Source organism: Lissotriton helveticus, chromosome 10, assembly GCF_964261635.1.
Source record: "Lissotriton helveticus chromosome 10, aLisHel1.1, whole genome shotgun sequence".
NCBI classification, from domain to species: Eukaryota; Metazoa; Chordata; class Amphibia; order Caudata; family Salamandridae; genus Lissotriton; species Lissotriton helveticus.
Window position 1 is genome coordinate 860736008 of NC_136071.1, and position 25665 is coordinate 860761672.

The 25665-nt window shown below is 42.7% G+C and overlaps 1 protein-coding gene across 3 annotated transcripts in view; it reads left to right on the forward strand.

The window, feature by feature from the left end:
- The window catches only part of CREB5 (cAMP responsive element binding protein 5), a 353305-nt gene that overhangs the window by 73958 nt on the left and 253682 nt on the right, over window positions 1–25665 (forward strand). For all 3 annotated transcript variants that reach the window (XM_078663497.1, XM_078663496.1, XM_078663498.1), the window contains one exon: window positions 21013–21139. In XM_078663497.1, coding sequence (XP_078519623.1) covers window positions 21013–21139 — 127 coding nt within the window. The remainder of the gene's footprint in view (window positions 1–21012; window positions 21140–25665) is intronic.

Sequence of the window (25665 nt, forward strand, 5' to 3'; positions counted from 1 at the left end):
TTTTCCTTTCAACCATGCTTTCCTCTTTGAAAAAATGTCTCTTCGTTAAACGGTCTTTCAAATTTGGTGCTCGGCGATATGTTATTTGTGGTGTATCACCCACAATAGGACCAATGGTTGCGTCCATTTTTAAGATCTTCCAGTTTTTCTTTAGAATATTCCTGATCTGTTTAGATTCGTTTGAAAAGGTTGTTATGAATCTTATTACATCTTTGTCATTCTCTTCTTTTTTCCTGGTTTGCAATAAGCTGTTTCTTTCCTTTTGGCTTGCTCTTTCCCAACCTTTCCTTATGTGACCTTTTGAATATCCTCTCTTTTCAAATCTTTTACTCATGGCCATACTTTGTTTGTCCCATTCTGATTCTTCCGAACATATCCTCCGCACTCTTAAAAACTCTCCATATGGAATATTTTCGAACAAGCACTGTTGGGGAAAACTGCTGGCATGCAGTGTCGCATTGGTTGCAGTTTTCTTCCTATGTAAGGTCGTGTGTACTTCATTGTCTTTAATGTAAATTTCAGTGTCCAAGAAGATTATTTTGTTGTTACTTAGTTCATATGTAAATTTGAAATTAGCAGGTGATGAGTTGAGGATTTCGAAATACTCCTTGAATTCATTTTCCGAACCGTCCCATACAATGAGAAGATCATCGATAAAGCGTACCCCTAGTATCACTTTATTCAACATAATGTCGTTTTCTACTTGCCACGCCCATTTCTGTTCCCACCACCCCATGGTGAGACAGGCAAAGCTTGGGCTAAAAGAAAAACCCATAGCAGTGCCTTTTGTTTGGGCGTAGATTTCTTCTCCAAAATAAAAGATGTTTTGGGCAAGGCACAGTCTCATCATTTCTTCCAGCATGGTGTTTTGACATGAATAGTGCATGTTCCTGTCCTGGAGAAAGAATTTACTAGCTGTAATTCCCACCTCATGATCTATATTCGTATATAAGGATACGACATCCATCGATATTAATTTATACGAAGATTTCCAGGGAATTCCATTCAGCTGTTTTAACATGTCCGTCGTGTCTTTTATAAAAGAACTTAACTTTGAAACATATGGGAGCAAGAAAAAATCCAGATAGTTTGCTATTGGTTCAAATGTTGGATATATATGGATATATATATATATATATATATATATACCCTTCACGAGTGCTGGTGGTGGAGAGGCACTGTCGGCGGGCGGTCCGAGCCGGGCACCAGCAGTCCCAATAAATTCTTTTCGCCAATCACATCTGTCAGAAATGATAGCCCGGACACTTCTTCTGTGCAAAAAATATAGATTTAATGGCAATAACAACGCGTTTCGGCGATTAAGCCTTGATCACGCTTACCATCTCGCCACACAAACTTCAATTTAAATCTACAAACCAGTGCAATTAACATAGAAAAAGGACTGTTCGGCAGGTATGCTCAGCACAGGAGTAACTGTGTCGGCCATCTTGGTATGTCTTAAACGCTAGAGTAATAGCAATGAAACACATCTACATACATTCTAAAGAAACAGATTTACATCTAATATTCAATGCAGACCCAGCATTCTGCCCAAGTGGGCAAGTCCCAATATACAGCAATATATAAATAAATATTGATGGTCAGGATAAAGATATAGCGCCCAAGTGGGCCAAAGCGCCACATACATATCTAAAGCCCCGCTGGGTCATCCAAGGCACTCAATATCAGAAGTGTGTATCAACAAGAAATGTTATGTCTGGCCCCAGTGGGCATCCACAATAGATGTTGTTTTTCCATCAACAGAAAAAGTTCTTCACATCAAGTCTACTCTGCCAAACATGTTCTAACAATCTGAAAGAAAAAAGAAGGTTAAAATTACTGGAAGACATTACTAACAAGTTTCAATGCCGCTTCTACTTTTACTGTAAATGTATTGCAAGTTCTTCATTAGAGTTCAGGCCACCGGGTATAGTACATTCGAAATCAATGATATAGGTAGATTCAAGTTTTCTCAGAGAGAGTTCTTGATTTCCCCCTCTCATTCCCAAATCAATTTTGTCAATCACCACCATGCGAAGTTTTGTTTCATCACTAAAGTGGTGTGTCTGGAAATGTCGAGCAACAGGGTATGTTTTAGTTTTGTTCTTAATTGCACGCAGATGTTCCAAAACTCTTTTCGTGGCTGTGTGTTTACTACTTCCAACATACCACTTATTGCATGGACAGATTAAAATGTACACGCAATATGTGGTGTCACAGGTCAGGTATTTTCTGATATAGAATTCCTTTCCCGTAGTTGGAACCACTAGTTTCTCACAATTGACACTCGCCCTGCATGCTTTACACCTTCTACAGCATTTATATCCCATTCTGGTAGTGATGTTTCTAGTGAGTGTAACATGGTTGTGGCTAAGTTCGTCTTTGAGGGATCTACTTTTTCTGAAAGTAATCTGTGGATTACTTGCCAAATCAGACTTGAGGTGTTCATCATTCAATAAGACATGCCAATGCTTGTTGAATATAGTTCTTATCTCATTGGCTTGCCCACAGTAGGTGGTAATGAATCTTACATTTGTACTGCTTTCCGATTCTTTGGAAGTGTACAGCAGATCATTTCTAGCCATTTTGTCAGCTCTTTCACATGCACTTTGAATGGTTTTACTGTTATACCCACGTTCCCTGAATCTGTCACACATCAATTGCTTTTCAGCTTCAAATGATTCTGTTGTACTACAGTTCCTTTTGGCCCTTAGCAATTCCCCATAGGGGATGCTTTGTATCAGGTTGCGAGGATGTGAGCTGTTGGCCCTCAGTATGCTATTGCCTGCCGTTTTCTTACGGTGTAAAGTAGTTTCAATGATGGAGCCATTGATGGTCACAGAAATGTCAAGAAAATCAATTGTCTTTCTGCTATAATTGGCAGTAAATACAAGATTCAAATCATTCTGATTTAGTTTTTTGACGAAGTTAGTAGCAGTTTGCTCTGTGCCATTCCAAATAATAAAAATGTCATCAATATAGCGCAGCCACAGGGCAACCTGGTTGTTGAATTCTTCCAGTCGTCCGGCCACCTGCTCCTCCCACCAGCCCATGAAGATGTTAGCGTAGCTGGGGGCAAAGCAGGTACCCATCGCGGTGCCCTGTGACTGCCTGTAGATGTCCCCATCAAAAACAAAAAAATTATTGTTCAGGCAAAATTCGATCATTTGCACAATCATATTGGAATGATCAACCAAAGAGATAGACCGGGTCTTAAAAAAGTGTTTTATGGCATTCAAACCTAGCTGGTGCTTGATGCTAGTATACAAGCTACCAACATCCAAGGTGATAAGCATGTAATTGTCTTCCCATGGTATACCATTGATACTGGTCAAAAAGTGGGTACTGTCCCTGAGATATGATGGTAAAGCCAGGACATAGGGTCTCAAGAAATAGTCAATAAACCTTGACGTATTTTCTAGCAAGGAGCCAATTGAGGACACAATAGGTCTCCCAGGGGGGTCTATCTCATCCTTGTGGAGTTTGGGCAGTAGGTACAAAACCGGGATCCTTGGGTGTGGGCAATACAAAAAGTAAAACTCCTCCCACTCCAAAAGGCCCTTCTCTCTCCATTCAACTAGCAGCTCCCTGTACGTTACATTCGAGTTCAGCACCTCATTCATACTTGATTTAGAATAACACAATACGTCCTGTAATTGTCGAGTGCCCTCTGCTAGGTATTTTACTTTATCCAAAACCACCACATTGCCCCCTTTGTCTGATTGGCGAATGACAATACTGTCATCCGCCTTCAGACTGTCAATTGCTTGGATTTGTGTTTGTGACAAATTCCTACGATAGGAGGGAGTTTTATTGGGTCTCAGTTTTTTCAAGTCTGTTAAAACACCCTTTTCAAACAGCTCAATGGCTTCACATTGTATGTTAGGTAAGAATGTCGATTTAGGTTTAAATTCACTTCCCGGGTTAGAATCAGTATTGATCCCCCATTCATTCCAATTCGGGAAATCAAGAACTCTCTCTGAGAAAACTTGAATCTACCTATATCATTGATTTCGAATGTACTATACCCGGTGGCCTGAACTCTAATGAAGAACTTGCAATACATTTACAGTAAAAGTAGAAGCGGCATTGAAACTTGTTAGTAATGTCTTCCAGTAATTTTAACCTTCTTTTTTCTTTCAGATTGTTAGAACATGTTTGGCAGAGTAGACTTGATGTGAAGAACTTTTTCTGTTGATGGAAAAACAACATCTATTGTGGATGCCCACTGGGGCCAGACATAACATTTCTTGTTGATACACACTTCTGATATTGAGTGCCTTGGATGACCCAGCGGGGCTTTAGATATGTATGTGGCGCTTTGGCCCACTTGGGCGCTATATCTTTATCCTGACCATCAATATTTATTTATATATTGCTGTATATTGGGACTTGCCCACTTGGGCAGAATGCTGGGTCTGCATTGAATATTAGATGTAAATCTGTTTCTTTAGAATGTATGTAGATGTGTTTCATTGCTATTACTCTAGCGTTTAAGACATACCAAGATGGCCGACACAGTTACTCCTGTGCTGAGCATACCTGCCGAACAGTCCTTTTTCTATGTTAATTGCACTGGTTTGTAGATTTAAATTGAAGTTTGTGTGGCGAGATGGTAAGCGTGATCAAGGCTTAATCGCCGAAACGCGTTGTTATTGCCATTAAATCTATATTTTTTGCACAGAAGAAGTGTCCGGGCTATCATTTCTGACAGATGTGATTGGCGAAAAGAATATATATATATATATATATATATATATATATATATATATCTAACATCAGCCCCATTCACCATGAGGAAAGACAACGCCGTGTGGTGATATAATTTAGTCTTTAATGTCGATCATCAACGCGTTTCGCCTGTACCAGCAGGCTTGTTCACGAATCAAGTTTTACATTACCAAAGCTTTCATGGTGAATGGGGCTGATGTTGGATATTGTATTGTGTCTGGCTTGGGTGACCAGTACCGACGACGTGCCCTCTGGTCTGGTGGTAACAGCGGTAGCGCAAGCAAAGGAGGATATATATATATATATATATATATATATATATATATATATATATATATATATATATTATATTATATATATATATATATATATATATATATATATATATATATATATATATATATATATGTCCAAAGCTCCTTCCCCACACACGGGGAGAGGTGTGGCGCAGCGGCCAGGGCGACTGATGCTGGAATCTGGGGACCACGGTTCGATCCCCGGCTCTGGCGGCAGGTTAGCCCAGCACCATGTGACTCTGGGTAATAGCTCGCTTAATCTTCCCGACGGCCCCCAGCGCCTAGAGACCCTTACGGGTGATTGTGCGCTTTACAAATGTGGACTTTACTTTACTTTACGGGGAAACCAGGTGGAACAGTGGCCGAGGGAGCTTACTCAGCATACAGATACACAGCTCCCCAAAGACTAGCCATTCTCAAATCACCAGGTGCAGAATTTCCAGATGAAAAAAGGAAGTTTATTCAAGTCACCACATGACGAGATTCGGCCATAGGCCTTGATCACATGACTACCTCTGTATGAAACCCCCATAAATAGTGGAAAATTATAAAAAGAGGGACAAGGGCATACATCAAACTAGGCAAAAGGAAATACATGTTGGCCATCCCACTTCCGGATATGCGGAAGTTGCATGATCTGTGATGTATTATTTGTTCTTTTCCTTTCAATTACAAGGATTTAATGTTACTCCAAGATGGCCGTCATGTATCTGTGATATAGTAGTTGTACTATTCCTTGCATTTTCAAGGATTTAATGCCGCTCCAAGATGGCTGGCATGTATTCTCTTTAGTCTGGTTTAATGTATGGCTTTGTTGCTCTTTAAAGAGCTGCCATCTGAAAGTGTAGATATCTCCACTGGTCAGGTGAAGGTCAATAAATATGATGGACAGTCATCAGGTGATTATGACCTCTGCCACCCCGATGGACGACAGCCCACCTGCTAAACTCAGAATCAGGCTCTAATTCGCCAGGGAATACATTCACTTTATTGCATGCATTATATCCCATTTCAAAACTATTGCATCCACTACACTGATCCAATCACTACATTGTAAGGTTAAATCTAGGTAAGTAGATGGAGTTAAAAATAATAATTGTATACTTACCTTGATGGTGTCGTGGTTACAAGATTTAGTGACTGCAATATTTTTGAAGGTTGATAGTATTGACCTCTATATTCTGTAAAACAACCAGCCAGTAGCCCATAAGTAGTGTGGAATGAACTAATGCATCAAAGGTACAGAGCTATATCAAATCGTGAAATATTGAAATGGCTTTATTTGTAATATTCCAAAACCTCCAAACACTCATGCTGCCCAACCTGAGTCTTTTTTCAATGTCATCAAATGTATGGACCATCTGAGAATTATATCTATCAATGAAATCTTGCAATTTTAACCAGGGTCGGACTGGGAACCAAAACCAGCCCTGGCAAAGTGCTCGGCCAGCCCCAGCCCCCCCTCCGGGGGTTGGGGGTGCCACCGAGCTCTTTGCCAGGGCCGGTTTTCGGCCGATTTTGTTACAGGGCCGATTTTGCAGCAATGCTGCTAAAACGGCCCTGTAACAAAATCGGCCCCCAGGGGCCCAAAACCGGCCCCCACCCGTGCGGCGCACCGGGGGATTGCCCGGTGCCCGCTACGGCCAGTCCGGGCCTGATTTTAACGCATTCTGCTTTTTAAGGCTACTTGCAAATAATTTAATGTTATTGGCTCTTCCCAGTTAGTTCTAGAACACGAAATTTCATTGAGGACCTACTGAACAAACAGAAGAATGCAGTTAACACTTCTTGTGTGAGAAAAGTGAAAGCCACTGGGTGATAAAGTATATACTTAACCTTCAAGTTGGTAGATTTGCAGTTGTACAAGAGTTCATCTTTTCTCGGAACTGATACCCTGGTTCCCAGTAGTTTCTTTTTAATTGTACTATTATGGTCCACCTTACGAGATGAGATCAGTATGGCTCTTAGTAATAGTTATAGGCAGTATTAGCATTCCAAATTGTGCAGGAACGCCATGTTTCCATAATTTTCCCCTGGCATATTTCATCAGGAAAGACGTGCCAAATTGTTTGTCATAAAAAGACCAAAACTGAAGGATATATCTTTGGGAACTGGTGCAGAAACACCAATTCCAATGGTTGTTCTTCATCCCACTGGGCAATCTTGTAATGGCTTGGTATTTATCCACTTTGGGATTACCATAACCCGCCGCATCGGCTAGATGTTGAAATACTGGCTTGGTTTTCCCCAACACCTCTTAATGAAGTTCTGTTTATTTATTTACAATTTGAGTAAACAGCCAAAACACACATAAAGAATGCAAAAACACTTTGTCTTTTAAATATAAATCACCAAAAATATTAAACAGTGCATTAATAGCACAGATCACAGTATTCATTACATTTAATTTAGCTAAATAAATAGTAGTCGGTTTAACTGAACATTCTATTATCACAACAGTGTCAATCATTCTATATCTTATTAACTTAGTGTAATTGTGTTTGTAGACAAGGTAATCAAAGTCTATCCATTGAAGTCTATGTGCCCCAAACCATTCTTTGAAACACCGTTTGGTCAGACTCAAGACTGAAAATACATCAAAACCTATTGAAATTGATTTTCACAGACAACCCACTTCAATTCCGACAATAAAAGCAAATTCCAAATAACCACATGGCAAAATATTGTCACAGGGAGACTTGAGGACACAGACTCTAATAGAAAGGAGAATCATAGAAATAGAAAACACTGACAGTGAAAAACACAAAAACAACAACCAGCCCAACACAAACTAGTTTTTAAATAGCCTCACTACAAGCAGAACAAGCCTTTGCAAGGCAATCAGTCTAGACTTTGTGACCGTATATATAATTTACCTATGCAGCACATTAGCCTGGGTGCTGCAACATCTACTGTTCTTTAACATGGAGGGAAAGTAAGCACCAAACTGTGTGACACACCAGGTATTGGAACACATGGAGAGAAATATTGCCTTTCAGCAGGAAATGGTATAGTCCAAAGCTCTGTTTTTAATATAAAATAAAAAAATATTATTGTCTATGAGTGCTTGTGGAAGACAATTTCTATGTACTGGAATCTAGAGAATGCTAAAGTGATTCTGGTATCTTAATGAGCCCTGCATGTCGTTTTCTATCAAGAAAGTTAAGTAGAGGAAGTTGGCAAAAAACTAGGGAAAAATAGTCCTCAGCAGAAAGCAAGTCTTGTATTTTACTGACCTCTACTGGACGTTTTCGATCAAGACCGTTAAATAGAGGAGGTTGAACAAGCAGAAAGCAATTCTAGTATTTTACTGACCTCTGCTGGTCCATTTTTATCAAGACAGTTAAATAGAGGCAGTTGAACAGAAAAAAAAGTCCCTAAGCGGAAGCAGACAAGTCCTAGGGCTGATCCCCAGAGCCCACCAAATACATACACATATAAGTATATACTAAAGTATACACAAGAGCTCTCGAATTCTCGACCTAAAAATTACCTTCAGAAAACATAAAATACTTAGGGGCCAACGCTTCTAGAGAAGTGCACTATATGAAAACAAAGTAATGTAACATAAATATTTGTTTCAGAAGAACAGAAATTGTTCCCATTTGTCTCTGTAAGATGAAGGCAGTATTTGCTTATAATGCATCAGATGTTAATTTTAGAGCCATCAGGTGTTTTGCTACACTTGAATGCACAGCTATGTATTTCCAATTTTGTCATTTTGTTTTAATTTGAGTGTCTATATTATACAGGAGGTTGGGCATTTTATTTAGATCACAACAGTACACGTCAAAAAACAAAATCATCATGTAAGATCGTGTGAGGTTGTTCTAGACATACTTTGATCACAACTGCTCTTTGGTATGTACAAGCTAAATGGAGATATCTGGTTTTAGGCAATATATAGAATACACCGATTTTACAATGTTGCTAGAAGGTATTTTTCTAACATTGAGGGTTCAGTGGGGGGAGGGGAGGAGAGTTGAAGGAAGGAGGGGTTTGAGTTCAGATTTTATATTTATGACACATGGCCCCATCAGTAGATGGGGACAGGCTCTGCCAGGAGGAGAGACAACAGAAGAGAAAGACTTGTTTTGTGCACACTCCACCCCATATCCTTGTCACTGCTTATTTCACCCTTGCCCACATGCAGCAATATTAAAAAAATGTCCACTTGCACTGGCAGCAGACAATTTTATTAGAATGCCTCATAATACAGCCAGGGTGACACGTTGCTGTGGGGCAGCCAGGAAACAATGCTTCACCATATTCCATAGACAAGCATTTGCAATGCAATAGGTCTCGCAGCATTAAAGTTTGAGTTACTGGCATTGTAAATGACAATGCTTTGCATTATTTTTTTTTAAAATTGCAATTGGTATACAAACATTGTTTGTGAATGAAGCTGAGCCTGTTCACTACTCCTGTACAGTGCTTTCACTTATCGTGCACTGTGAGAGGCCCTCGCCGGGGGTCTCCTGGTGAAAATGTGCACACTGTTACATATGTTTACATAGAATGCAGTGTAAAGAAGGGTACCAAGATACTCCTGCTTCATTGTGACTCGCAAAGGAGTTTACACCAAGCTAGGATACTGCCATTATTCAAACTCCACTGGTTTATTTCCCTTGAATCATGTTTACAGGTGGCGTTTGTTTAGGTAAAAACGGCAACACTTAGATTTTGGCACCTGGGACCGAGGGGAAAACACAGTGTTTGTTGTCAAGAGGTGCAGCGCACTAAAAGCGTGCTTGTTTTTGTTAGGCACGGGGAGATTGAATGATTTGTCCAGAATCACAGAATGATGAGCGTCATTGTCGAGGTTCGAACCCGGTTCCCCAGATTTGAACTCCACCGCCCTGCCTTTTGAGGACGGTTGTTGGGGAAAAAATGGCTGCATTAATGGATACAAATGTACATACTGTCTCAGCCTTGCTCAAGAAACCATCTGCTGTCCCCTTGTTCATGAGGGGGGGGGGGGGGGGGAGTGCCCGTGAGCGGCAGCACTGGGAGAGCCTGGACCTGGGATGTGGTGTGACGTGTCCGCTGGAGTTGGTCAGACAGCATCTGCAGGACATCACCACCACGGATGTTTACAGACCATCCCAAGAGGAGAGATGTCTGGGCTTAGCCCTGCTCTGTCAAGGGGCGCTCCCCCACTGACTAGGGGAAGCCATCAGGCCACCTGGCATGATGAACTGGCCTGTCTGCCTGTCCCTGCCCGGCCAGGCCGGGGCTGAGGTCAGCCTGCGAGCAGTAAATTGCCCCAGGAGACAGGAGGGACAACATGGGTGTGGGTACGGGGCCTGGGGTTACCTGTAATGGCCATTCCATTGGAGCTAAGGGTAGGCACCCTGCCAATCTCCCTAAACTTACCACAACTTAAAAGCCCTCCTGGGCTCCCCCTCCACTCACGCCATTCCACAGACCCACTGCTCAGGGAGTCACGCACTCCCCCGTGTCTAGAACAGTTCTAAACTTCAATCCCTGTAAGGCAATGTGCCGTGAGCGAAGTATGAAATAGAAAAGGGGTGGGTATGGGTTCTGATAAGCAAAACAAATGAGGCAGGTGTCACAGCAAACAAACAGCGCACACAACACTGGGGGTCAGACAGCACAACTGTAAGGCAATGTGCAGCAGAAGGCAAAATACAGCAGGCACGATCAGGAGCAGTGGGAGTCCAATACAACACATGACTGATAGTGAGGGGCAGAAAATCAGTAAGAAGGGGCATGGAGCACGTAGGAGGTAAACAAAGCAACATTGTAAAGCATCAAGATGGCAAATCCGAGGGTCAGCATTTATGAACGATGCTGTTTATCCGGAAAAAAGATGAAGCGTCCGAGATGAGAAAGCAGCTACTTTCTGTGCCCTTAGCCTGGACACTAAAATCAGCAAGGAACGTCAACGGAAGCCAATGCTCATCTGCCTCCCTTGCTTGCCCACTCCTCGTGTACTACAGCAAAAGATGCATAATACTATAAAGTGCTGTTTAGCAGGCCAGGTTAAAGAGCATGCATCTTACATCAAGAAAGCGACATAAAAAATATTTGCACTACAAACGGCAATGTAATCAGATGTAACCACAGCGAGAAAAATGAAAGCGCCAGTGTTATTAAATAAATAAAGGTGCGGACATCCAAATACTCTGGGAGTCAGTCACTGCAGGGTTGGTTTCACTCCGGCCGACCGCAGTTTACTACACCGCTGAAGGAAGCCTTGTGCTTGATGGGGACACTGTCACTCTCTTCCTTAATCTCCTCCAAACTGAAATCCGGCTTGTTTTTAGATTTTACCCGTTTAATTATGCCTTTTCTGAAAGTTTAATGCAAGTAGTACACGTTAGAGGGAAATATTTAATCCAGCTTTACAATCCGATATACTGACTGAAGACACGATAAATGATGTTGGTCAAAAATGCCAGTCCAAGAAATAAGTGCAAGATCATACTGTACATCACATGCAGTACTTTCACTCAGTTCGCCGGTTAGATTAACGGGGTCAGACAGCACAACTGTAAGGCAATGTGCAGCAGAAGGCAAAATGCAGCAGGCACGATCAGGAGCAGTGGGAGTTCAACACAACACATGACTGATAGTGAGGGGCAGAAAATCAGTAAGGAGGGGCATGGAGCACGTAGGAGGTAAACAAAGCAACATTGTAAAGCATCAAGATGGCAAATCCGAGGATCAGCATTTATGAACGATGCTGTTTATCCGGAAAAAAGAAGAAGCGTCCGAGATGAGAAAGCAGCTACTTTCTGTGCCCTTAGCCTGGACACTAAAATCAGCAAGGAACGTCAACGGAAGCCAGTGCTAATCTGCCTCCCTTGCTTGCCCACTCCTCGTGTACAACAGCAAAAGATGCATAATACTATAAAGTGCTGTTTAGCAGGCCAGGTTAAAGAGCATGATTCTTACATCAAGAAAGCAACATAAAAAATATTTGCACTACAAACGGCAATGTAATCAGAAGTAACCACAGCGAGAAAAATTAAAGCGCCAGTGTTATTAAATAAATAAAGGCGCGGACATGCAAATACTCTGGGAGTCAGTCACTGCAGGGGTGGTTTCACTCCGGCCGACCGCAGTTTACTACACCGCTGAAGGAAGCCTTGTGCTTGATGGGGACACTGTCACTCTCTTCCTTAATCTCCTCCAAACTGAAATCCGGCTGGTTTTTAGATTTTACCCGTTTAATTATGCCTTTTCTGAAAGTTTAATGCAAGTAGTACACGTTAGAGGGAAATATTTAATCTGGCTTTACAATCCGATATACTGACTGAAGACACGATAAATGATGTTGGTCAAAAATGCCAGTCCAAGAAATAAGTGCAAGATCATATTGTACATCACATGCAGTACTTTCACTCAGTTCGCCGGTTAGATTAACATTTTAAGGCGGTATGAAACAACCAGCGAGACTGGAAAGTCATGCAGTGCGGTCGGCCCCTAGAAGCAGCTCTTGCTCGGAGCATTCCTGAGAGGGCTGTGAACTCTGCAAACTCCCCCTGCATTCCAGGAGGCGCGCGTCGCGATCCCGTCCTTTCTGCCATGCTGTCGGCAGAAGTTCACGCGCGCAACGTTATCCTATGGGACTACGCTGCGCGCGCGGCCATGTCATATCTCCACATTCCAGCTCGTTGTCGGCTGAGACGACAGCTATAGTTCTCTGGCGAGAACGCGCTTCGCGCGTTACTAGCTGAGACCTAATAAAGGATACATCTTTGGTGTGGTAGCAAGGGGGATGCCTACTGGCTTGGGTTGCCAAGGAATGCTGCTTTAATGTCTGGCTGCGGGCAAGGGATGTCACTTTGATGGTTTTAGCGTATGAAAATCCTCTTTCTTGTGAGTTAATTAGCTCCTAACTCTAATATACATTGACAGAAAAAGAAGCCAGTGTTCTTTAAGAGTCTCACACCATCACTTCACAAAATCTATCACCTCCATTACATGGCTCAACCTACCACACTTTCAGGGCCAACTCCCTTCACAAACAATAACACCAGCACCTCTAGCTACTTTACAGCTGTCTCAAGCAGCACCAGACACCTCTGCATCACGACCACAATACAGTTTACGTTCACATTTATGGTGCAATACTCTCTACACCACAACACACGTCTTAATGCTCACTTGAATTTCACCACACCACCACATCAAACATCTCCTCAAATACCTCTCGACTCTACCAACTGGCATCTCAAACAGATGGAAAGTAAACTGATGCAAGATAACAGTGCTTAATCTGCAAAAAAATAATAAGTGCAGGGGCCCAGAGTTTTTCCTAGGATCCCTATTGCAGTGATGCCAAATGTTGAGGTTGCCAAATACCAAGTCTGCAGAGTCTTAATTTCACCTCATGCCTCTTTTTTCACCACCCAAGACTTTCTGCCTCCTTGTCTCAATTTTGTGGGCTATTTTTCATTCCTGCTTTCTCCCTTTGTCACTGTTTTCATATCTTTCCCTCCCGTCTTTCATTTTTTCTCCTGCTTGGGTCAAAACCCAATGATAATAAAAAAGTCCCAGTCCCAAAAATGAGTGCCCGTGCCCCCACTTGCAACCACTGACACAAATTAAATGCTGCAAGGGGAGAAATGGTGTCAGTCCCTGCAGAGGAGAAAGGGACATGTTTCTCTCCCATAGGTGATGAAATGTAAGTCCATCGTCACAAATAATTTATTGCAAAGAGAGAAGGCTAATGCTTCCTGAGGGGAAGGGTTTTCACATTTGCAACTGGAGAGTGAGTCAGTATCCACTGGGGGTGTCAGGCTTCCTCCAGGAAGGGTGGGACAGTCTTATCTTGCATTGGGTAAAAGGATATCAGTCCACGCAGGAGTTCAACGTTAATCAAACTATTTCAGAAGGCTATCAGAGTAATATGTTGCTTAGGCATAGCTTGATATGATGGGGTGTAAGTTTGTGCCAGATTGCTGGGCAGTTTAGTGGTTAGAGAATACCAAATTGCAGGTGAAGGATAGGGCCATTATCTTACTTTTGTACGGGGATGGAGTCTTGATTTGAGAGTCTTCTTCTGATGGCTGTTGTCTTTCTACCCTGAGCAGCTTTTTGTCCAGGTAGCTGGAGGGGGAATTATCGATTGCAGATGCATTCAATTTAAAGGAAGATCTCCTACCAAAGAGGAACCTATGAAGTAAATTGTAGTAGTGTCTTCTTACAGAAACTATATTTTATGCTTACGGTACAGTGAAATAGCTTTTGATTGAGTAAAGAGAAATGTGTATAGCGCCAAAGCGAAAATATTTTTGGGACATAGAGGATGGAGAAAATGGTTCGGGAAGAAGCTAAAAAAACACAACACAAAAATGTATTCTAAAAGCACATCAAAAACTAAATTTGTGGTGTGCTGAGCTTTGTGTTCTCTAGAAGAGTTAAAACAATCACAGTCATTTCATGCAATTGTCCAAGTGAAATTGGTGTTTTCATGTACACATTTTACTTTCATTATCAGTACAGCAATATCATTGTTATTAGAATACCTAAAGAATTTGTGTTTATGAAGAGGCAGTCTTATTTCCTTGGAGTATAAACAGGTGTGGCTGCAGTATTCTAACACTATTACACCACCTTGAATTATAGTGTTAAATAAAAAATCTGTGCCATCATTCTAACTGAGAGCTGACTGCCTTGCTCACCTACCCCCAGATTCATCAAAGTCCCGTTTTGCGAGTCCTTAATAGCGATTTTTAAAGAATCGCTTTTAAAGACTCGCAAAACGGGATGCATGTAGAAATCGCAATATTTTTTGCGATTTCTACTGCTTCCTTATTTGTGATTCGGTAATTGCTAATCGCAAATAAGGAATGGCTTTCCCATTTATTTCTATGGGCCTAAGGACACCCTGTAGCACCCCTGAAATGGTAAGGTACACTTGTGTTGCGCACACACATGTCCAAAGTACATGTGTGTGTGTAACATACAACTTAGAAAAATGCATTGAAGTGGATTTTTCTACGTTTTCGCTATTTACCACGTAGTTAGACTTCGCGGTAAATAGCGGCCCCAGATTGCGAATTCCCAATTTTAAAATGGTTCATGAATTGCATTTAAGGAACCTCAAATTGAGATTCCTTAAATGCAATTATTCGCAATTTAGCGATATCTAAAATTGCGATTTTTGCATTTGGGATGATGAATCCCAAATGCAAAAATAGCGCTCGCAAAGGGCCAGATTCTTAGAATCTGGCCCTTTGCGAGCCGATTTCGGCTTGATGAATCTGGCTGCAAGAGAGGATGTTGCCTAACTGCTAGAGCAGTTGACCTCTAAGCTGGGGATCCGGGTTCGAGTCTCAACAGGGACGCTCCACATCCTGTTATTCTGGGCAAATCACTTAATCTCTGCACCTCACAAAAATTGAATGTGTACCTCTGTAACACATCTAGTGCTCATGTAAAATGCTCTGATACCTTCGAGTCAAGTTCGCATTATATAAGCCTCTAGAAAAAAAACCCAGCAATTGCAACCTTTTGATTAACAACACTTATTTTTTCAGAACTGACACTCCACTTTTCTGCACCATCAGTGATGAAATATAAATATCAAATTGGAAATGAACTAAATGTTGACACTTTCTGCAGAATGGGGACTGTGTACGTCAGTAGAGGGGGACAATAGATCTCCAATGAATCAGTAGTCTATTAGAAATCAAACAAGCTGATGAATACTTCCACAAGCAATAGGATAACAGTTTAATGGTGGTTTGCCCCACAATATAGAAGGACCATGGTCAGACAGATTGACCACTGGCAGTACAACAGAGAGATTAAGTACAACTGCGAAATACACACTTACAGAATCTGTCACTTATATATATATATCCAATTCACACCACTCCGAGTCAGGAAGGTAAGAGGGGACAACAGAGAAAGCCTTTATTTAGTTACAGCATGGGCATAATGCATTTCGGCACTGTGGCCTTCCTCAGATAACGCTGTGAGTCCGGATGTAGCTCCGCCCCCGCCTTAATGTTTCCTGTGCTCTCCCCCATTGGGGGGGTCGAAGTTCAGCCCCAAATCACATGGTCGCACTGCCACTGCGATCCATTTGAAACTTCAAGTCCCAAAATGCAATGTTTTCGGGCTGTGGGTACCGTGAGCAAGATTTCAGGGAAAAGGCGCGCTGTTTGCAGATGAGCAGGCCAGACAGGAATGATGACAACAGGCCTCCCTGGGTCCCCTTGACGCTCCCATATATATATATACGAATTGACAGAAAAAAAGACCAGTGACATTTAAGATATATATATATATATATATACTTGTGCCCCAAAAGCATGAACTGACTGCCCTCCAGAGTGCTAAATGTAATGCCTTTAATCCAAGGCACTGATTACATTTATCAAGTTCATCTCTCTGGAGTGCAGTCGTATTGTGCTTTTGATGACGTCTAGAGGCACAAATTGTGCTTTCACTGAAAACAGGACCTGCACCCATTGGCTTGCACTGGCACCGCAAGTAGAAGTAATTGGTGTAATTGCATGGAATTATAGATGCATATATATCTACATATAACTTTTTTAACTGAAAAAATAAAACTGTTTGTTATCTGAAGTAAATATAATATGTACCCTAAGGCAACTATGACTAGTGCCCCTGCCATGTACAGTATTCTCATCAGTAATTTCATCGATGATGCCATAGAAGATTTTATGAGTGATATAATATCCGGGTTAATTAGCAGTACATGGCGAGGTACAAGTTATAGTCATCTTAGGGCACATGTTGTAGTTACTTGTGGGCAGGGAAGGCATGTCTACTCCCACCCAGCAGGAGCTTTGAAAATGCTCTTGCCAGGTAGAAACAGACATATCCACAAATTTGCTTCAAATGAAAAAAAATAAAAAGCAAAACATTGCTTATGGCCCCAGGCCCCCCCTCCAGGTGTAGGGTCTCAGGGCATCCCTAACCTGTCCCCTTATGTCTTTTTTTAACCTTTTTCTTAGGACTCGGGAATGAGTCCCGAGTGGTAAAATGGCTGCAGCCACTTCCTTGTTGGTGTGGTGACAGCTAATCCGATCTTATCAGGATATCTGTTGACCCACGGATCCTTTGCAGTGTGAAATATACAGCGTTTTTGAGCCCAATTGCTCAACAATACTGAATGGATTTGCACCAAATCACAAAAAGATCTAACTTTCCCGCAAATGTGGTGTAAATCTGTTCAGCCGTTTGAGCTGTAGCTGTGTCTAAAGTTCCCCTGGGAACATGAATGGGAAAAGCGCATTTTAGGACCCCCATTTTTCTTAACCCCTGCTTATCAGATCATCCCAAAACTATCCTAACACAAACTTGGCAAATGAGGGCACTTTTTGGAAAGTTTTATGAAGATTCCTCAAATGGTGCAAAAGTTATCATCAACACAAAAAAAGGTATTTCCAATGGAAACAAAATCCTAAATGTATGTGTGTGTGTGTATAATAGTGATATTATCACTGTTGCAGGGGCTGACATAGCAAAAAAACAATCGATGATCCGAGATAATGTTCGTCTACATTTTCTCTGAATTATGTCTGATGCTTACATTCTTCTTTTATTGTATTGTAATTGCATTTATATAGCGCTTACTACCCCTGGAGAGGCGCCGAAGCTCTTTTTCGGCGAGTAGCATGCTACTCCGGGACCCATAGAGGATTAGTGTTGAATTAGTATAGTGCATAATGTATAATGCATGTACATTTTAAATGGTGGTTATGCTAGTCAGTTATTTGGATTGAGAAGGGTTGGGGAGGGGTAGAAAAGAGGGAAGAGTTTAGAAAGTTTTTTTGGGGGGATCGGTATAGTCAAAGAGGTGTCAGATGATGCAAGGAGGGGTAGACTAGGAGAAAGTCTAGAAATGGTTATTTTTGGGGATCATAGTGGTATGGGGTTTGGATAAATGAGTGAGTGGATGTAGAGGATATATTGATAAATGTATAGGATGAGCGATAGGGTAGTGCTTTGTAAAGAGTAGTAGAAAGAAGTTTGAGATGAGTCCGAAGGTTGGGTTTGAGCACGGGTACTCATAGTGCGGCCCGCGGGCCGCCAGCGGCCCGGCAAGCCTTACCTGGTGGCCCGCTGACCTTGCACACATCGTACCAGTGTTTTAGTTTTTTTTTAAAGAGTGTCTGCAAACACAAGTTGCAGCAGCGTGACGCGGAGACTCTGCTGCTCTGTGGGGGCCTGCCGGGCAATTCTTGCCATAGTTAGAGCGGAGTTGCAGGGGTGCTAAGAGGTGAACAACACAGCCTCATTAACATGCTAATGGTCTTTTAAAGACCTGTTAACGCGCTCGGTGCGGCTGTGTGTGTGCTCTGAAGCTGTCTCAGCCCGGGCTGACACAGAGGCAGAGTGAGATGACAGAGGGAGAGGGAGGGAAAGGGAGGGAAAGGGAGGGAGAGGGAAAGAAAGGGGGACAAAGTGAGGGAGGGAAAGGGAGACCAGGTGAGGGAGTGAGAGAGGGAAGGAGGGAAAGAGAGGGAGGAAGGAAAGGGAGGGTGAGGGAGGGAAAGGGAGTGACAGGGAGACCGGGTGAGGGAGTGAGGGACCTGCAGGGACCAATGATCAACCTCATGGTCAGTTTTTTTTGTTGCTCTAACCCCGCCCCCTCCCCCACTGACCCCACCCCCACTGACCCCACCCCCACTGGTGCGGCCCTCGGACACAAACCACAGTGTAAATTTGGCCCCCGAGAGAAAGTTTGTGAGTACCCATGGGTTAGAGGATATATTGATCAAAGTATAGGCTTAGAAATAGGGAAGTGCATTGGAAATGCTAAGTTAGAAGAAAGTGATAGGGTTAGGTGCCTTACATTTTGCATTCATGTGCCACATCACGTTTTGCCCTCTTCTCCTATGAATGGGAATAATAAGGATGGAGCTCCTTTCGTCTAACCTGGCAGTATTGCCTGTGTTCTTGTACACAATACAAGAAAGGACATAAGGATTATGGTCCTCGTTAACACTGTAGGTAAAACCACTAGCCAGGGGACACATTCTTCTATCTTTTTGCACCAAAATGGTGCCATTGTTCCACGTGTACACTCCTAAAGATTATTCTGCTCCATTAAATGTCAAAGGATGATAAAAGTATATCTCTTTTCCTTCCAAAATCTCTCAATTTTGAGCTCTCCCATTTTGTAAATAACTCATCTGTATGTCTTCAGCATCTTACTCCAACGTGACTAGAGCTGTACTATAAAAAGCCCTACTTAGAAATAAGCAGTAGGATTGTGCTTAAAGTCTTAAATTTACTGATGCATACCACTGATCGCCACCATTCCAGTTTAATCGATTGTGTCAGATTTAAAAAAATAAGATTTATTGCAGCTTGAGAGATGAAAATGGTTTATTTACAATATGCAAACTAACAGCTCTTTTTGTCTGTCTCACAAACAACACCCTCGCCACAGTCCTTAATTCAATGTAAAGAATTTTTGGGGCTCTGGAAAAAATCGAAACAATTCCAGTTGAGAAATCCACTGGGAATTCGGAATGCATATTATGCAGACCAAGCTAAAATATTTCACATTCAAACAGCTACCAATGTCAGGCTGTTCAGAAAGCTTTGATCTCATTAATGAGGAGTGCTTTAGAGATTCCATTGACACCTGGCTTACAAAGGAATAAAGTACAGAATATAAGTCAATGACAGCTTTACCATAAGCCACTATAATTTACAAAGTTGATTTTTTTTATTTTTGCCACAATTATTGTGGGGGTATTAGATTGAGCATTACGTCCACCTAAGAAAGGCATCTTTGTGCTGTACAATATTGCAAGCAGTGCTTTAACAACTCCCTTGTGGCTAAGATGCATTTGGTCCAGTAAGAGACCTTCACAAGGAAAACAGCTAGGTATTTAACTTCTTTCAAAACAAAATGTTCAATCTTTTGTCCAATGAAACTTCACAAATCCTTCCCTTGAATTCGGAAGACTTTTCTTCCACAGTTTGTTTACATAAGTTTGGGTACTATCAACCTGAAACTGGAATTAGACTTTTTAGCTGTGTGTCTCTATTTGGAAAATGTCCTTGTGAGAAATTGGGTCTTTGAAATATGCAATTCTGCAGTCACACCATTTTCTGCATAATTATGGGGTCTCTGCAGTTGCCGCAAAAACCACCATCTGATCAATAATGTCACAATAGCCCAAGTGGACCAATAGTTAAGAAACATAGGAGCAACATGTGGTGTGGCACTATGATAGGCCTTTGTGAAGGAAAGCTGGTCACCTTTCAGGTGATAATTGATGTATTTAAAAATGAAACTGACATTAATGAGGATCCACCTTTGCCCAGACAACATCCATTTGTGTTAAAATGACAAAATAAATATTGTTACAGAATGAGCCACAATATTCCCTAAAATGTATCTTTTCATGGTGCAAAATCTAGTCATCCATGTTGCATTATTTGGTCCGCCACATCAACATGACTTCCATGGCCCTGATCTTTAGTGATACAGAATGATGTGGTGTATACATAGTGTGTAGCTGAACTAACGATATTAGGTGATTACATTATGCAGCTTTCTAGCCAGGTTTGTCCTACTATGTTATTGTGTTTCAGTACACATTGAGACATCCAGAAGAAAGGCAGGAATAGTGTCCCTCATGTGCTTTGACAAACTGGCTGATTAAATTGTGAACAATTACAAATGTAAATGAATGGTATTAATCATGGATTTACTAGGATGTTGGTGCAGCAGCCTGTGCTGTGATTTTGAATGTTCCTGTCACACTATATGTCCCATAAATTAAATTCAGTTGTAGTACTAAGCCAGCACAGACAAAGTGAGCATTTATAGTCTGCCAGTAGCATTCACTTGCCTCAGAGATTAAGCTGTACACTGGTAAGAACAGTGAAACTGTAAATGGTTTGTTAAATCAGTTATGGCTCAGTTGATTGCTCCAGCTATTACTTGGCACTCTACATTACTCCCTGTTTAGTCTCATTTAATGCTAACAGAATCTGTTGTTCTTCATTCTAGGCCTGTTCCAGGCTCACTGTCTTCGCTTCTGCATCTACACAACAGACAACGACAGCCCATGCCTGCCTCTATGCCCGGTACCCTTCCCAATCCCACCATGCCAGGATCATCAGCAGTCCTGATGCCAGTGAGTTTTGTTTTTTCTTTTATCATCTACTGGAACCTCATCATTGAAAAAGAGCAGTCCTTGAACTGTGGGAGGAAAAGACTCATGGGGAGAGAAACAGGTACAGGCTGAGCAGTCCGAAAATGTACAGCACTGCCTTATTGTGAACCTGTGTCCAAGAAAAATGTAAAGGAATGTTAACAGTGTTTTCACAGCTCTAGTGATGACGAACATTTGTGTGTGTTGCTGATACTCAAGTAAGTGTTAGATTACAAACCTCATGCCACTACCCAATTCCTTCCAAATAGGACATACTACTCCTCCCTCTCTTCCAGTCAAACATATATACATATAAACATGATTCCATGTTCACATTTTGTGTTGTGTTGTCTTCTCCCTATTGCTCCACCTCCAGCGTTTGGCTGGGGCAAAAGTGTGTTAGCAGCCCTAAGATGAAGCATGACACAGCTTGCTGTGTGTGAGGGCAGTTTTATAAAATTGGTGCATTCCCATACACTTATCTATCACCACGTAGCTTTTTAATCCCTCTTCTTTTTGTGAGATTTAAACTGTTGCGCGAGAGGTCGAAGAGGGTGTTATCCTCTCATCCCTCTGTACTTTGTGTGTTTTTGTTAAAATAAACCTTTTACCAGGCCTAAGCTATGCTTTTTAGGTCTCGTGCCTAGCGATACACTGCGCAGCAGTGTTCGCGCAGCGAGAGTCCTTTTGTACGGGTTTTGAAAATGGACCTGGAAAATGCACATGCTCGTACGTGTGATTTTCCATTTGCGGCCTGCTATTGGCCTTTCCCTGCGTGTTGTTTTGTAAAATAGACACCAATAGGCCAGAGGCGGGCGCATAGCTCCGCCCTGGCCTATTGGTGTCTATTACGCGCATTTCCTGCCTCATGGTTTCAATTATCGTGCCCAGACACTGGCGCGATAAGTAAAAGCATATGGCGCGCGTGCGCACCACTCGTTCCAGCACGCCCATCGAGACAAGCACGGCATCTTGGTTTTATCATGCTGCCTGCATGCCCAAGTCGGCTCTCTGATTCGTTGACAACTACCAAATAAGCACTACCATTGGTAGTCCTTATCAACCAATCAGAGAGCTGACTGGCGCGTGCAGGCAGCGTGAGCAAAGACACGCTGTAGACTCGCTGTGTCCCACCCTGCCGGGGTTCGCACTCTGCAGCCTGGTTTTAAATTGTTGCTTTCTGCTGTCACTCATTCCCGGGGCTCGGTGCTGCAAGTAAGAGGGAGGGGAGGCTCCACTCACATCAAGGGCTGGGATGGAGGGTCCGGGACAGAGCTCGCAGTCAGGACCGGCAGCAACTTACAGGCCAGAGAGCGGTAGAGGGAAGTGATCTGTGCCAGGAAGAATTCCTTGACACACATCCCATGCCTTGCCGCTCACCCCTTACCCCAGCAGAATGGGCAGCCAGCTGCCTACTTGAGGCTTCAGGGGCATGGCTGACCCCAGGAGCACCTCACTTACGGGGCAGAGTGCCATTAACACGCATGGGTGCCGTTAACACCTCTTAGCACCTGATCCTGCTTTTTAGGCCCTAATAGTCTCTCACATGTGCAGGCACAGGCAGTATATAGTATGCAGAACTCTGACTTCAAGTTTTCAACAGAGCCTAGTATATAGGCTTCATAAGGTGCGTTTGTAAGATCGGCCTTCAAGGGGGTTCGATGGCCTTCTCCGGTGAACTGAGATTTGACAATTTGTTTAATTCAGATGTTTGTAGTCCCTTCTTTGTACAAATGCGAATAACTAGGTGGCTTCCTTTTCGTGGAATTAAAGATGTTCATGTACGTGTGACACGAAGGGAGGCCCACACAAGTCCGCATGATGTCATTGATAGCACCCAGCTCCTGAGGCAGAAGCTTGCCATGCCCTGCCTCCAGCGGCATCGGGGTTCTTTGTTTAGTTTCATTTTAAACAGGCGCTCTACGCAGTTGTGGGCCTTTCAGGCTTCAATAAATAAATAAACCCAGCAGAGCCCCCACTCAGCACCAGCAGTCTGCCAAGGGCCGCGGTGACCTCAGCCCCGGTTTCTAGGCTCTGGCGGATAATACTGTGCAATCCAGCGTGGCAGTGGGCCTCCTGCTCCCGGAGGCCGAGGTCAGGGCCGGTCTGTTATTGTCTGGACACACCAGAATATATGTATTTTACCAGCCCTGGCCTGCCGATATTTTCGGAAGGAAGGGCCGACAAAACATACCGAGATTGAGAATGGCTATGGTAATAAATGTTCGCACATTATGACAGAACGAGGGGGCATTTCGAGGTTTTTGGAGTGTGTTTGTGAAGAAACGCTTTGGCGAAGGGTTGATTGTTACCTACCCGATAAAACGGCCCTTTTTGCGCGATTTCAGTAGGGTTATTTTAACAGAACTGCATACGCTCGCAGGCCGCAGACACCAGCAAAAGTGGGGGAAAGGGTCTGGTTCGGAAGCATGCTGTTCCTGCAGTTTTATAGTTCACGTGACGCCAGCGGCAGCGCTGGTGCAGGCACAAGGGCCCCAAAAGCTTAAAACAGGGATTTGATTTTGAAATAAATATACGAATTTAAATTCCACTAATTTCAATGAATCTGAATACACAATGGGATTCAATCCAATGAAAAAATGCGAGCTTGGCTCACACATTTATTGTACATTGTATCCATTGCTTCTGCGTTAATCGATGAAAGCTGGGCATGGGTAGACATTTTATGATTTATATATTTCGTTTGTGAGAGTGCGGTCTGTTCCACATCTGCTGCACGTATTTTGTTAATAAAAGATCCACATTTACTGAGCAGTGTCGACTAACAACTTGCAATGAGATGGGTTGAGCCCTGTGAGGGATAACCTCTGACAATTGTGGGCTTTCAAATTACGTAACACAAGATCACATCAACACACGAGTTGAAAACTACAAGCAACCGACAGGAAGAACACTGACGAATAAAGCGACATTTACAGGGGCCCTAAAGGACGGGAATTTAACAGCTGCTAAGTAACACAAAACATACCAGACCAAAAGGTACAAGATAACACCCTGCAGTCAGTCAGCAGGCAGTCCTGTTTTTATTAATTTATCTACGTGACTGAAGAAAGGGGTGAAAATCACCACCTGAAAGAGGAACCAGTGAGATGCCTACAAAATCACTCACTAAAATAGGTGATTACATTGAAAAGAGGCACATTGTTTGTAAAACGAGAATGTATATTTACAAGCATTTTCTTATCAGATGAACAGGCGGCCGACTAGAAGAAAGGACTCCCTACAACCTCCCTGAATGCTTATTAATACCAAAACTGTGTGCCCGTGTTTCAAGCAAGGAGGTCTCTGTGACCCGGAGAGAGCATCACAATTATGCTTGTCACATAAGAAAGAGTGTGCTGATCTCCTCCCCCTGCAATCCGCCGGCTGCTCTTTTTGTGGTTGCGCACATTACATACATTATAATTTCCAAAATTGAAACTACAAGCTCCAAAATGTAACATTTCTTTAGCTGAAGATACAGAACTGGTTGAAGTTATCACTGATTACATGAGGGCATCTAGCTAATGCGCTTGAGAAACATGAAACATGCTCAGGTGCATTATTCACCAAATGAGAAGAATGGAAAAAGTGTGTTTCAGAAGATTATTGCCTGTCATACTACCTCGCCACTGCATGAAACCTACTTGCTTCTTAGAAACAGCATCAAGATGATGTCAACATTAAAAAATAAACCTTCTGTGTAACTTTGCATCCTGCCATTATGGAATTGGCTTTTGTCTGCTTGTGTTTCAGACACCGACCATGCAGTAGGCCAAAGGTGGGCGCGTTGCTCCGCCCGTGGCCTATTGGTGTCTGTTACCCGCACAGGGAAACATGTGGCATTGCATTATCGTACGCAGACGTGTGCACGATAATGCACTGCACGAAAGGCGTGCTTGCCGCCGTCACCCCTCCCAATGTGTCCGAGGTTCAGGAAGTGCTGGTAGAGTATTAAGAGAGGAGGATTAAACGCTTGTTTTCTTGTCTGTCTGGCATGAGTTCAGCATCATGGTGAAGAGTTCACAATAATGTCTAATATACTACTTGTGCATGGCGAACATCTAGTTACCGTTTACATTTACTTTTTTTGCCGTGACCTTCGTGATTTAGTTAGGCTGATAAAAAGACGTATCATAATTGTAACTGGAAAAAAAATACTTCTTTGGCGGGTGAACGTTTTGTGGGCTATGATGGAACAGTGATCAGATAAACTCAGTAAAACCCAGCAATGCACGAGAAGTACGATGACAGCTGCGCCATCTCCACATAGTTGAGATGAGTGGAATTGTTTTGCCCATGTGTCCTCTCTGAGGGGCTGAAGGACAGCGGAAGTGAGCCAGCTCTGACCCCTGGCCCTGGCCCACAAGGGATATACTCGCCTTTATGTGTGGACACGGAGAGCTCTACTGTCTCTCCTCTCCCTCCAAACTGATCACTTACATCCAAGGTGGAGAGGAGAGCCGGTGGGCTCTAGTTCCAGCAGGTATCCTCTTCTGACAGGGCCT